This window comes from Prosopis cineraria, unplaced genomic scaffold (genome assembly GCF_029017545.1).
Source record: "Prosopis cineraria cultivar Desert tree isolate PC_DT_omini unplaced genomic scaffold, ASM2901754v1 PC10, whole genome shotgun sequence".
NCBI lineage: Eukaryota > Viridiplantae > Streptophyta > Magnoliopsida > Fabales > Fabaceae > Prosopis > Prosopis cineraria.
The window spans coordinates 30,498,225-30,513,325 of NW_026555341.1; the positions used below are offsets into that span (position 1 = coordinate 30,498,225).

The 15,101-nt window shown below is 32.6% G+C and overlaps 1 protein-coding gene across 4 annotated transcripts; it reads left to right on the plus strand.

The window, feature by feature from the left end:
- The first annotated feature begins 7,990 nt into the window (after positions 1 to 7,990).
- Positions 7,991 to 12,777, plus strand: LOC129284409 (disease resistance protein Roq1-like). 4 transcript variants are annotated; one of them, XM_054919885.1, is made up of 7 exons: positions 7,991 to 8,388; positions 9,065 to 9,130; positions 9,309 to 9,704; positions 10,066 to 10,140; positions 10,314 to 11,371; positions 11,993 to 12,141; positions 12,405 to 12,777. In XM_054919885.1, the coding sequence occupies exons 1-5, from the start codon at positions 8,009 to 8,011 to the stop codon at positions 11,143 to 11,145; spliced, it is 1,749 nt and encodes a 582-aa protein (XP_054775860.1). In that variant the 5' UTR covers positions 7,991 to 8,008; the 3' UTR covers positions 11,146 to 11,371; positions 11,993 to 12,141; positions 12,405 to 12,777. The 4 variants fall into 4 exon arrangements, with proteins under 4 accessions (XP_054775860.1, XP_054775863.1, XP_054775862.1 ...); XM_054919888.1 differs by having other exon boundaries at positions 12,410 to 12,777; XM_054919887.1 differs by having other exon boundaries at positions 12,076 to 12,141.
- The last annotated feature ends 2,324 nt before the right edge of the window (positions 12,778 to 15,101 follow it).

The following is a 15,101-nucleotide window of genomic DNA, read 5'->3' on the forward strand; positions in this document are numbered from 1 at the left end:
CCTCCTAGAGGTTAACCTATAATTGAATCCAAATTATGGCAATCTAGGGTTTAACCCTCAAAGAATTACCAAATTGTAAAGTTTTATAAAAGGAACTTCTTAAATTCTTTTAAAGAAATCCCAATCTCAACAATTCAAATCTCAAACATGATTTAATAAGCCCAAACCAGAGTTTTGAAAGTAAGTAGTAGCTTGAAAATCAATTGGGACCCAAAATAATGAGTTTTAAACTCAAAAATAAATTTTATGCTGAAAGTGTCACGTGTGCCGCGGTATGTCTTCTTTGTGCCATGCGCCGAGGCGTAAGGCATCATGTGCTGTGATGCATTGCACAAAATTTGACAACATCAGTGCTGTCATTTAAGAGCATAAGGAGCAAACTTTCGATACGTCCCAAATCTCCGTCTGATATCCAATTGAGGTGGTTTTTGTGCCTACACAGAGCTTTCTCTTAGCTCTAGCTGATGGCACCAGTTTCACACTCAAATTCATTTTCTATAAAAATTTAGACGCTAAAACCCATTTTGACTACTTTTTCATAAAATTTTTCAAATGGGATGTCCCAACGCAACCACATGTGCCAATAACTCACACCAACCATCCAACCACACTCAATGGACTCTTGTAGACTTGTGCAATGCACTACACACAATCAAAAACACTTATCACATAAAATCACCACTCAACTCTAAAATTTCACAAAACATAAAATGGGAGGAAAAGTTACATAAAATCAACAATTTCATTCCAAATTTCTCAAAATATATATGTTTCTACTTGGACAAGTGTTTTGGCCCTATCCATAGGTTAACAACTAAAATTCACTAACCTAGGGCACAAAATACACTAGTTATATAGAAAATCATGCAAGTAGTGCATAAAACATGTCAAATAATCCTAGTTGGCAATTACATTAACAAATACACATGAAAATAACCAAAGAGAGGCATATAGAGGATTATTCCACAAATCTTAGGCCTCTGTATGTTTTCCCCGACTCAGATCCGATAAGCTAAGTCCTAAAAATATTGAGAATTGAGGGGTAAGTACAACCACTCAGTAACCAAGTTTCACTTAACCCACACAGTTGCATATCAATTGTAAATAGATGCAATCAGGCAAACAAGCACAAATAAAATATAACACTAGGCCACAATCACAAAACTATCGACCATATAACTGGGCTTACCACAAAATACTTTATTAAGTTATTTAACAAAAACATAGCATAAGGTTGTAAAAAAAACAACCATGTGGCCTCAACATATGCCGGACTACAAAACTAATAACCATGTGATCGAACTTATATGCATAATTATATGTCAAACTTATACCCTCCTGTTACCTCTGACACAAACCAGTGGCTATCACGTGGCTACGTCCTTCATAGACTAACTCAACCTTCTACTTGTGAGGAGCTACCGGGTTAAGGTGAACTCTCTCACTTATGTAATCTAGTTTCCCCCAATACTAACAACTTTAGAGTGTCATACCCCTAATCTACCCTTTTCATGAATCGATGGAGACTAGTTAGGTTCGAGTCCCTCATAAAACAAGTGAGACAGTCCCTAATCAACCATGAGACAAGGACTACCTCCTGATTCCAACGGTCAGCGCCAAGACTAGTTCTCGATTCCAACGATCACTGCCAATATCACATGGATTTCAATCAATCTACTCCTCTCCCTAGGTGAACTCCCGCCAATGATCATACTACGCACATGTTTCACATAATATGCATTTTAACAATCAATTCATAACACATAAACTCACATAACTCAAATACTCTACAATTCAACACATAATTCATCACAATTCTTCATCTATAGTAATAAATCACAATCAATTTCATAAAACACCAAGGGTGGAAAAATCAAGATTTTCTTTCCAAAAAACTGTTTCACAAATCAAATACTTTGCCAATATGCATCATTAATTTAACTCACAATTTACATTTCATAAACACAATTAACATTTAACTATAAAGATTAAGTTTCTCCTAGTTACCTCAAACCTTTAAGAGGTCAAAGGTTTACCCCTCACTATAGAAACTTCCTAAAGCTTCAACAACCTTGAATGGTGCTAAAAATGAACCTCTCTACATCCACACCATAAGAATTTCATCATTATCTAACTCTTAAAGTTTATTAACATATAACTTCACACACTCCATTTTTATCGATTCCTAATCACTACTCATTCATACCCAATGGGCTTATTAAATTTTATTAATACACATTATCATTACAACACCTTAAACCATTATTAATGCACATTAATCTCTCCCAACTACTATATTTATGATAATTTTTGGATAATAAATGCTTCCATAGACCAACCACTTCTAAAATCATTGACATGGTGTTCTAATACATTAAACAACTCCCATTATACTCATTTTAACTAATGAAATCGGATCCATACTCCTATGGATCGAAAATCTTTCTCCCAAGTCAAACCCTACTATAAATCATCATACATGAGGGAGAAAAAGGAAGAAAAAGATACTATAAACTTACCTTAGGTGTTTGGAAGCTTCAATCTATTAATAATGAAACCTAATGTCATGCCCTAGCAGAGCAAAAGTCGAGCTCTTCATTTTCTTCTTCATTTTCTCTTCTATTTTCATGCAGCACATGAATTAATATATTTGATTTTTGGCTGTGCACCGTGGCACATGCTGCCCTCCGTCACGGTGTATGGCATAGAGAAGCTCGTTTATTTAAATGTCCCTATGCGTCACTCCAGACTAACTATGCACCGCAGTGTGTGGCACAGAGAATAATTCTTTACTTTTTCTTCCTCTTTCCTTGCCTGGGTGGCCTGCCATTGATCTGGACCTCACTTCTAGGGTTGAAATTACAAAAATTATGCCAAGTTAAGCCCTTCTGACCACACACCTCATTAACTCACTAATTACCCTCATTAGGTTAATGAACCTGGGTTAAATTTTTCGGATATTACACGATAGTTGTATGAAATTGATCAAATCGCGCCTAGCATCAATAATCTTGTTGTTTGGAATAAAGTGAGCTCAGAATTTTACTTCCAAATCATCCCAATTACTAATAAACCCTTCTGAAAAATTGAGTAGCCACTCTTTGGCTTTGCCTTTAATAGAGATTGGAAATAATCGAAGCCTTAAAACATCCTTTAGTTCTCCATTTTGCTTGATGTGATGATTAGCATCTTGATGTAGAGCACCACTAAACAAACCAGCAATTTGAATCATGGTAATCATCACCGGCTTGCTCTCAAAATTGTTAGCTTGAATTTCCAACACTATAATGCTAGGTTTATTACTTTTCATAGTTTGCCTAACAAAATCATGAATTGATCGGTTATGATTTTCATTAGCCATCTTTGTAACTACAATTTCTTTATCCTTGTGAGATGAATTCAAAGGTGATATTGCATTTAAGAGTTCTTGGATACTCTTCATTCTTACAAGTGTCTTTTTAACCTTAGCTCTATGTGGCATAAAGTATAGCCACGCAAACTTAAAAGGGAAAGATCAATAATCTAGCTATGCAACTCACAAATAAAATAAAATAAAATACTTAATTGAAAACTACTAAAGGTCCTTTAATGCTAATCACCAATTACCTTAATTCCCCAACAACAGTGCTAAAAACTTGATGCTCACAATATGTAACGAATTCTGCAAGTGTATGAATCATAAAAATAGTACACGATAAATCAAGGTCGATCCCACAGAGAATCAAGTTAATTGGTAATTAAGCAATAAATTTTTCATTTTCATTTAAGTCAAGCAAAACAAAATTTGGATTTGATATTGAAAAATAAGAAATTGAAATTATATAAATGCACTAAGATTAAAATCCCAACAACTACAAATAGTCAAGGCAACCTAGGGTAGCTAATCCCTTCTTCAATTCATAAAGCATGTAATTACCCAAATAAATTCACTTAATATTAATTTGTTAATTTAGAGTATTAATAGAAATAATTATCTTCTAATTAATTACACCCCTCTTTTGAATTAATATGCTTTTCCTAACATAATAACCTAAGAGGAAAAATGCATAAATCCACTCTAATGTGATTTTGTGTCTGATAGGTATATTCCTTGACAAATTAGAATAAATTTTAATCCCACATTACTCAATCTAAAGGTCAAATTTAGATTTTCTTCTTCTAAGGCAAACTTAAACCCCCCAAATTCACACTCAATGGTGATCAAGCATTAAATAGACAAATAAGCACAAGATTAAGTAAACAAAACTAATATTAAGCTCAATAAATGATTCAAATATGCTCTAATCTAAGAATCAGTTCATAGCTACCTTATATTAAGAGAAAATCAGCCACACATGGCTTCTATGATAGCAAAAATTAGCAATATATAGAGCAAAGTAAAGAAAAGAAGGAGAAAAAAAGCTTAATCAGAGCAATCTTGAGTGAAACCCTTGATTTTCCATTAAACTCAAGCTTCTCCAACCCTTCTTTGACTTATTTTGCTCTTTCTGGACATTCTACAGCTGCTAAAGGTGAAGAATGCACGAAAATGAGGTTGCTCAAGCCCTAAAAGTTCGCTGACAATTAAAACTGTGCATTTTATTAAAATTGTGCTCGTGTTTTGGCTACAGCGAATATGAACTATTCATATTTTCTTTTTAGATTTAATTTCTTTGACTTGGACTCCAAAATTTTCTTTTTTGGACCCCTAAATTAAGCCTCCCTACATGCATAAAACCCCAAATTAATGCTAAAATTGGTCCACTAACTTCTAACACATTTTCAAGCCCATTTTCACATACATTCATCCATTTAATCATATTTTTGCCAACAAAATTCAAATAAACGACTTTCAATTACATTAAAAATACCAATAAATTTAATAAAATATTGGAAGTCATTAGTAGCCTTTGTCCTGCCATTTGTTTTTACCTCAAGAGGAGGAAATTCTTCCTCATAAGGCTTCATCATTACAATACAAGGCAAAGCTCGTACTCGTGTAGGTAAGAGTATTGGAATCATAGGTTTTAGGCGTGGTAGAATTACTAATTTTGCTTTCTCCAGAGGGAGTAGATCTTCATGACCAAGTTCTTTGAGGAATTCAATAAGGGTAGTCCTCTTAGTAGGAGGATTTGGAAATCCTACCCATTTTCTTCTTGTATTTTGTTTAGGGCCATGATCATCATCATCTTTCTTTGGAGGCGTTTATGTCTACATGGAGATCTAGGTTACTTAGGCTTCCTAGTTCTTCTTTTGGAGCTATAATCATCATCTTCTGAATCATTTTAGAGATAACAATCACAATCTAGGTCACACATTTTTGGGGCGTAATCCCAGATAAAATGACCATTGATATGAGAGACATAAACTAGCTTGGCATTTGCTGTAAACCACTCAATTAGGGATCATCCTTATGTCCAATAAAGGTTGGGGTTATGGATAGGATCCTTCCAGAGATTAAATTTGGATCATGAGTTCTAGGTCTTTTAAAGATAAACTTAACAATACCATCCTGAAGCCTATAAAGCTCAAGAGGTTCTGTGGTGTGTACATATCTTTGAACACCATGAAACTGTTTCTCATAATTATTGTTCCATTGCAAAGGCATCATCTCAGCAAGTTCTTCCACAGGCAAATGTCTTGGCATTTGAATAATTGATGAGTTGTTAGGGTCGTCAACAACCATATATAGGGTAGCTCTAATTGCGTTAGAAAAGTTGAGGTCAAAGGAGTGGTCTTGAAATCCGAAAATCATTTAGTGATGTAAGGTAGCCATAGTAGCATCTGGCTACTGTTAAGCTCCATGAATCTGAATTTGGACTTTCAATCTGATGGAAAGAGTCAGATCAGTAAGCTTGATGTTGAAATCAGGGGCTATGGTGAGAACCATGCTCCCATTACCAAGAGTGGCCAACATGGCATCGATTAAAGTGTTGTCATATGACTTGAAGATAGAGTCTAGTAAAGCCACTCTAGCAGTGGCTACCATACATTTTCTTCTATAAAAGGTGTGAACAATGCGGATGGCTCCTACATAAAGATGGGTATAACCCTAGGCGAGTCAAACTTGTCCCACAAGGGATTTATCACAAAAGATTACCAAGCATTCAAGAAACCAATTTCTTTCAAGTTAAGCAAATAAATTTTAAGAGTGGTTTTAAAACAAATCAAAATAAAATTTCCAGGATCACAATGAAAAAAATCAATCAACAAATGAACTTAAGAAAACTAACTATGCTAATTTTTATTGATATCTGCATGTGTCATTCCTCCTTTGCTCACTGTACACTGCGTGGTTGCTCTTCCTTTAAAAGCTATACCATATTCCAAAATGAGAAGCAAAGTAAAACGACTCGTGTCATTCTCTTCATCTTCTTAACCAACTTCAAATGATTGGCCATAAAATCAATTATCGACCCTCTCTTCCCAATTTCCATAGAAATACTGATATTGTTAAAAGTTTTGGATCGGATGGCTATAAAAAGGCTGATGATCGACAGTTTATGCAAATACAAGTAACCATAAGATTGACGTCTATTTTGTCGTGACCTGAAACGTTGACCGGGTAATGAGAGGCCACGTAAGAGCACATGGCTACTGTCTCTATATATAGGGAGAGGGGGGTAAATAAAAGGGAAAATTTCTCTTCAAGATCAAATAATGGAAGACATATTTCTTATCAAAGACATTAAAAATATGCCAGAGGCAGTGTTTTCTAGCTAGTTGCCATTGTTTTCTGTTTTTAATAATATCCTTTTTCTTAGATAAAAAGAGATAGAGGAATAGTTTTCTTTTAGCCTATTATCCATGAAAAAATAGAAATAAAAGCAGATGGTTGAAAAGAAAATTCAGATTACAAATATATATTTATGATGGATGAATTATAAATTGTAATAATAATTTTGTAGTTTCAACATTTGCAAAGTTGGTAATTCATATCAAGCTCGATCAATTGGCTAGCCCAAATAAACTCAAAAAATTTAAGAGTCGAGCTTGGTAATATAAAATCTTTTCTTCACTTCATATACTCCCTCTGGATCAAAATATAAGGCATTAGTAACTAATTCATAATTATCAAAAAAATGTTAGTTGAAAACTTAATTTTATTAAAGAAAATTTACATCTTTTCAATATTACCCTCATTAATAAGTTCTTTGAGAATATAAATTCTAATGCATCTTTCCAAAATATAGTGCATTGAAAAAAAATGATAAATAAAGTATGAGTATAGTGGAAAAAAAATTATAAAAATTATTCAATGCACTATATTTTGGACTAAGCAAGACTTGATCTGGAGGGAGTACCATATTATGCTTAATACTCACAAACCCTCTCACAAACTCTCAACTCTTAGATTGAGATTTAATGTTCCAATAACTACTTGTTTAAAAAAAACTGAAAATAGTAAGGGGTAAAAAAGGAAGTTCATATATTTTATTTTACTGTTTTACTGTTTGGTCTCTCAATAATAAGGATAGAAAGAAAAGGTGCATTGTAGTATTATATGTTGCTTGATTTTTCAATTGAAATTACTGCCAAAAAAACAAAATAGAGTAATTTTTAATAATTCAGGCATTTGGGCTATGCAAAATCAGCATGAAAACTTTAAGTATTAAGTTCAGACTTGGCTATATATAATTTTTTTTATATGTTTGAGTATTTTAAATTCAATCTAAATAAATCTAATCAAAGGTCACCCGCCCAAGTTACAGGATCTTAAGTGGACAACCAACCCACGTCAAGTTGGTGGTGTGTCTAATCTCGTAATTTTCTATACTGCTAGCTTATGTAATGCCGTGTGCTAGTTAAGTCTGAAATGACAGGAAAACTTTAAAAAATAGAGAGAGAATCAATTTCTTCAATTGCTTAATGAAAGAGACTTACATATAAAATAGCTGGAGCACCGTGCAAACATAAATTTTCATAATATGTTGACTTGCGAACAAATTAAAAATCTGTCAAACTCTAAGTAGCTATCCTATATGATCCCAGTTTTCTAATGGCTTTCCGGAGCAGTGTATCATCATCAATGGCTTCTTCTTCCTCTTCAAAGAGGATCTGGAAATATGATGTGGCTATAAGTTACAATGATATGGAAACTGTCTCGTTTTACACAATTCTTTGCCGTAATTTAGAAAAAGAAGGTTTCAAAATCGGCATCAGGAGCTCATTGCCTAACTCATTAGAAATAATTGGAGAATCCCAGATTTATATAGCTGTCTTCTCACAAAGATATGCTTTCTCACCAAGTTGCTTGGACGAACTAGCAGTAATGTTTGAGTGCATGAAGGGATCGGAGCATAAATTTCTGCCAATTTTCTTCAACGTCGATCCGTCTACAGTGAAAACATGGCTAGCTCCATTTCAGACACTACTGGATCAACGCCCAGATTTGGTCATACAAAACAGGTAAGTAATAATAGATTTAAATCATCTAAAGTTGAAACCTGTAAATTTTAAATATCTATTAATTTATATATTGCTGGATATGGATGATTGTTCACATCTCTCATCATATTTATGATCTCCTAATGCATGTTAACAAATTGATTAAATCCTTCAAAATATACGTTTGAATCTGGGAATAATAGACACAGAGGCAAGAAGTAATACATTAAATCATTTCTAGCTAGTTAAGTACATGTTTACTCAGATTTCTTATATTTCAAACAAATTCAAATTTTATATTTTATATTGATGACACTCATTTTTTTGCTTGACGGAACATAGAAGTGTGTATATCCCCAAAGTTTATATATATATATATATATATATCAAGGAACTATAGTTTTTCTTCATATAATTCTGGACAAAGTTTACCCAAGTGAATCATAATTAAATATACCCTCTTTCATCTTTCCTATCATTTTTCTTCACTGGTCGACAAGAGTACCATTATATATACTTGTAATGATTTAGGGATGCTTATCTTATAGAAAAGTACCATTTGAGCCCAAAGTACATTGAATTGAAATAGACATGCTGAACCTCTATATCTTTTATTAGGAGTTAATGGCAGTTGCTTGCATTTTGCGTAATAGCATTTTTTTTTATTGTGTTTTTTTTTCCTTCTTCTTTTCTATAGGGAAGATCAAAAACGAGTTATTGGCAAAATAGTAGTGGAGGCAAAGAAACTTTTGGTCGAAGAGACGTAAGTTACATTCTTTTCAGTTCTTCATAGTTTGTTTGGTATGAAATATTACTAAGAAATGGTTGAATAATATGGTTGAATAACCTTTGATCAACCACCACTTATTTACGTTTTCTTCGTGTTTAGCATCTGAAAGCAAGCGTGGTTGAATAATGATACTAAGAAACTATGGTTTTAGATTCGCAATGGATGTCCGTAGAAGTGTTGGGTCGTCATCCAAGGGGATATGGCCATGGAGCTGTGATGTTGTTGTATTGAATTTCATAACTGAGGACAATCGCTCATTTATTGAAGACCTTCGAAACGCTCTAAATAGAAATGGTCTGGTAATGGCTTCACGAGAGTCCATTGCTCAAGCTCCCATGGACGCATGCAAGCTTCGTGTTTTTATCATCTCAAAAAACTATGAGTCCCAAACACGCTGCTTGCAGGAACTGAACTTAGATGGATGCATATTTCTGCCAATTTTTTTGGAGGCGGATCCCTTTCAAGTACGTAGCGATAGTTCTTTTGAACTGGAACAAATGTTGGAGCTATGTTCATTTTCAATAAACGATTTGGTGGTTCAAGATATGTAAGACCTTCTTCTCTAATTGCTCGGTTCATACTTTTAAATTTCTTCCTTTCAAAGTATTTTTAAGGGATAAATTGATGAAGATAAAAGAAATAAACTATGATTTCATCTTTGTCCTCTTTTTCTTTTATTGCTTCTAACTTGGAAATACGCCAATTCTCAACATTCGCATGCCAAATTATTAACTCACTCTTTGGCATAGAAATTTTTTTATTTTCACGAAATTAAACATTTATACTAGTAAGTAATTAAAGTTGTTATTAGATTAGTGTGCACTCAATTTCATGTTCTTAGCAATCATCATCAATTGACATCTATGCATTTCGTTGGTAGCACTAATTTTTCTTTCATCTTATTACAGGAGAGATCAACCTCGAGTTATTCGTAATATTCTTGAGAAATACATCGACTACATTTTGGGTGAGAAGCATGATCGGTAAGTAACATTATTTTAATTTTGTATGGTGCTTTCTCTGCATATACTTGGGAAGTTATATTTGAAATCTTGTGCAACAAAATGACTGAGTATATATATTGAAATCTTATACGCACTCATACCTATATGAAACAATACTACTAAATTACTTTTGTTCTTCTTCTATTCTACAGGATATCAAGGCTAAACCATATCGAAGCACTTGCAAAGGAAATAGATAAATCAGGAGAAATAGCTACCGTAGGGATAGGAAATCGTCGTGTTGAAAAGTTAATTGAGTTTCTGGACTTAGGCTCAAAGGAAGATGTGCGAATCGTAGGGATTAGTGGGGTGGGGGAAGTAGGAAAGACAACTCTTGCCGGAGATGTGTTTAACAAAATCTCTCACCTTTTTGATTCTGCCTATTTCATCGCAAGTCCAAGTACCAGTCAAGTTGACTACCCTAATCAATCCATATTAATAGAGGCATTTCTCCGGATAGCTTTGCCAAAAGAATTTGAACCTAATAAATACTTAAAAAGCCTAAGACTCCATAGGATGCTTGTTGTTTTTGATGATGTAGAGCACTGGAAACCTTTAGATGAAGGATGGACTAGAAGGTTGTTTGGAGGAGGAAGTAGAATTATCATAACATGCAGAGATGAGAGAATCCTTAGAAAGCTTGGAGTAGATGAAATCCACAAGGTGGAACTATCGAATCAAAATGAAGCTCTTCAACTTTTTAGCAAAATTGTTTTCCAAACTGATAAACCAATGAGAAGTTATGAGGAGCTGACCCTTGAAGCACTTAAATATGCTGATGGCCTTCCATTAGCTATTAAATCAGTAGGTTCATCACTGGTTGGTCTAAGTGTCTCAGAGTGGAAAAGTATGTTGACCAAACTGCAAACAGTTCCTGACCCTTTAGTACTCATGGTTCTTCAAAAGAGTTTTGATGGACTCACAGATAAACAAAAAGAATGCTTTCTTGGATATTGCATGTTGTTTTGTAGGACAGAAGATTGATTATGTAATGGGAATTTTCGGTGCTCAATTTTCGGTGCTCACTGATATGATAATCAGTCGTCTTATGGATAACTCGCTGATAAACATATCAAATCAAAGAATAAAAATGCATCCTATTCTACAACAATTGGGCAAGGTTATTGTTCAACAAGAATCTACTGAGCCTGGAAAGAGAAGTAGGATATGGCATTATGAAGATTTTCGTCATGTTATGGAGAAGGACTCTGTAAGTTCTTTGAACTTTAATAGTCTTAAAAATTAATTGTCACTTTCCTCCTTTTAGTTATGTATTTTTTGTTTGGTTAGTTCATGGAACATACCCCTCAACTTAGAAAAATGTATTGGGAAACACGATCCTTTCCACCAGTCCTTGTTAAGAGAGTTTAAATTAAATGTGACACACGACTTAAAATATTAGGAATGGTAGGGATGGTTAAAACCCATTATTCTTGCTAAAAAATAAGTAATGGCGTTTTGCACAGCATGGACATAATTAAGATAAACTCTATTCGCCTTCATAACTGTATTAACAAATAGCCCAATTGATAAATTTAACGAAGTTTTTATATTGATTTGATGGTAATTATTTTTCAAGATTATATTGTCGAAACAAATATATTTTAGGACAATATTAGCTTATTTGTTGTCTTTACATGTATAGAAAATTATTAATAATTTTGACTTTTGAATTTGCATATGCAATACATTTATATGTAGGGAACTGATCGAGTTAAAGTTATAGTACTTTTAAATGAAGAATATCCACAAGGGACAATATTAAACATCGAAGGTTTATAAAAAATGAGGAGACTTAGAATCCTTATATTTCACACTGTGACATTTTCAGGAGGTTTCTTTGATCTTTCTAACAACTTAAGATATCTTTCCTGGCATAAATATCCATTTGATTATTTGCCATCAACTTTTAAGGCAGAAAATCTTGTGGAATTGATCTTTCTAGACAGCAACATAGCACAACTATGGAGAGACAAAGAGGTATTGATAATTTTTTTTCACTTATATCAATCAAAACTAAATTGATTATGATCAACAAAGTTGTGCTTCTTTTAATTTGTTGAGTGAATCAGAATTTTGATATTTCACAATTTAAATATCTCATTTCAATTCTTCAAAGAATGTTTTTTATTCAATATTTCTCTCATTAAAAGGTGTTGAAGTAAAAAAAATCTTTTGGGATGTATTTAATTAAAAATCTCGTCTTTGAACAAGTTTTGATTATTGTTTGTTCTGCTATGTAGAAAAGAATTCCACTATTAAGGAGCTTGAACCTCTGTGGCTCTAAAGATCTGAAGAAGACACCTGATTTTAGATTACTTCCAAGTCTTGAGAGGTTAGACTTGGAAGGATGTGCTTCATTATTGCAGCTTCATTCTTCTATTGCCTATCTAGAAAGGATTAAGTTTTTGAATTTGAGAAACTGCACAAAACTAGCGAGAATCCCAAATGAATTATTTGGTAAGAGCTCTCTTGAATTTCTAAATCTGGCAGGCTGCTCCAAATTTGCTGAATGTTTGAGTTTCAAGAGAGCAATTGTATGTTGGTCTTATGTTAGACTTATGCGGCTGTAATCATGTATTCATTATATGAACACATCTCTTTCTTTGCGTTCAACTCTATTAGCTGAACATGCTCGTCTACTCTAACATTAATGCGTAATATTTGCGTCTGTTATGGAATATAATTATATCGATCACCCATTTTAAATTACCAAACCATGTAAGTATTGTTGTTGACTTCGCTAGGATAGATGTGAGTGCCGATGTGCTAATCTTTCATTAGATGAAAAATGTGTGATTAGTATATATGGATATAGATTATTCAGTGCAGTGTTGTTCCTCCAAACCAGGTATTCTGCGTCATAGGTTTTTCTTTGAAGTGTTCGACTAGAAAGCTTAAGTGGTCTACTTGAATGTATTCAGATTTACTAAATCAATTCTGTCCCCAAAAACAAAAACAAATACAAAAGATTTACTTTTCCAATGGAATGTTTGTTTTATATTTGGTTGAAGTTGAAGGTCAAAGGCAGATTGATTGAAATTAAAATTCCATTATTTTATCATTTTATGTTAAATAATTAATTATATATATATTCAATCTTTTTCTAATAAAACTTATTATAAAAAAAATTATTTCTTGTTCTTACACGCGTTTTTTGTTTTAATATTAATTAATATTATCTAAAAGCATAATCTTTTCCGTCCAAAATATAAGTATTTTCTCTTAACTATTATTGGTTCAAAATATAAGCAATCTATTAAATGCAAAAACAAAAAAAACAAAATTATTCATTTTACCCCCTATATTTATCAACCTAAATCCTTCTGTCAAGTTTATCTCTCACTCATACCATTGGTATGGGGATTTTTCCTACAAACTTTTTATATTTTGGATGTATTTGCAATAAATAAATTATAGATATCTGCCTCTTATATTTATTTTAAATAATATTAATTTTTTTGTAAATAGGTATTGAAGTTGTAATTATTAATTAATATATGTGAGAAGAGTGAATAAAATATAGGGACTTTTGCACATATAGCTAATTTAATAGGACTAAATAAAGATAATAGCCTAACATTTCAGATATTTTACAATGAGGCCAAATTAATATTTAAGTTAAATTGAAATGACAAAAACACCCCTTCTCCAATCTGAAAATTATCATTCTCAAATCTGAAATATCTTATGCCCACTAAGCTAACAGTGAAGTATTCAAATATTAAAGTCATACATGATTCTAAAAGGGCTACAATTATAATCATTCAGTTATGATAATTTTCTTATATATTTTGTTACACGAGTTTCTTTATTTATTTTGGGAATTAAAAAAGACCCCAAATCATTGTAAATGGGCCACATTCTAAAATTTTCAAAAACTTTTTCTATAATTTCTAGTTAATATATTTTTCATTTAGTCTACAAGATATTTGGTTGTAACAAACTACTTCTAAAATTATACAAAACATATTCAGGTTGGGGTTACAAATATAGGTTGAAGCTATCAGGTTGCTTGTTAACTAAATAAGTTAGCTTGTCTTTGAAAGCTGGCTTTTACTAGTTAGCCCACCTACTATGGGCCAAGTGGGTTGACCTTTCTTATTTTTTTAACTCAAATTAAAATTATTTTTAAAAGGATAAAAGGGTAAAATATCTACAAAGTAGTTAACTAGGGGCACCCAATATCTTAAAGTGAGAAAAAGGATAAAAATACCCATAACATTACGTGAGTGGTGCAAAAGTGACCAAACTGTTAATTTTGACCGTTAAATGCTAAATGTGCATATCATGTGTCAATCTTGACTGACATTGACTAATAAAGGGGTAAAAATACTCACAAGGTCACCAGTCAGCAGCAAAAATACCTATAATTTTACCAAAGTTAGTGTAAAAGTGACCAATCTATCAAATCCCTTAAATGTTAACCATTTAGTTGACACCTAAGTGAAAGTTGAATATTTTTTCATTGATGTAGATAAAAAATATTCCCAAATAAATTTTTATAGATATTGATCAACCATCTTATGAGTAACCATAATATTACTTTAATAGGTGAAATAGTAAGCAATCCGTCAAAATCTATATCACTTGATCGCCACATATCTCGCCCCCTTCCTTCCTCCCTCTCCACTCATTTTTTTATCTGCAAAACTTGAAATTCAACATAATGAGATAGGTTGTACACAATTAAATATCGAGACTAAGCACATCTCTGCTTTACCTTAAAAACATTGTCACAATCTTAAGCTATTTCATTCATAATAATTTCAAAATTTTTCAACTAATTTTCGCTACTACTACAAAGAAATAAGCGATTTAATTTGATATTAGATCAAAATGACATTTTCTCACATAATATTCATATAATGACTAATAAACCTTCAGAGCATTGCATCTAGGAATATTTTTCATCCATGTTAGCAAAAAAGGTTCAACTT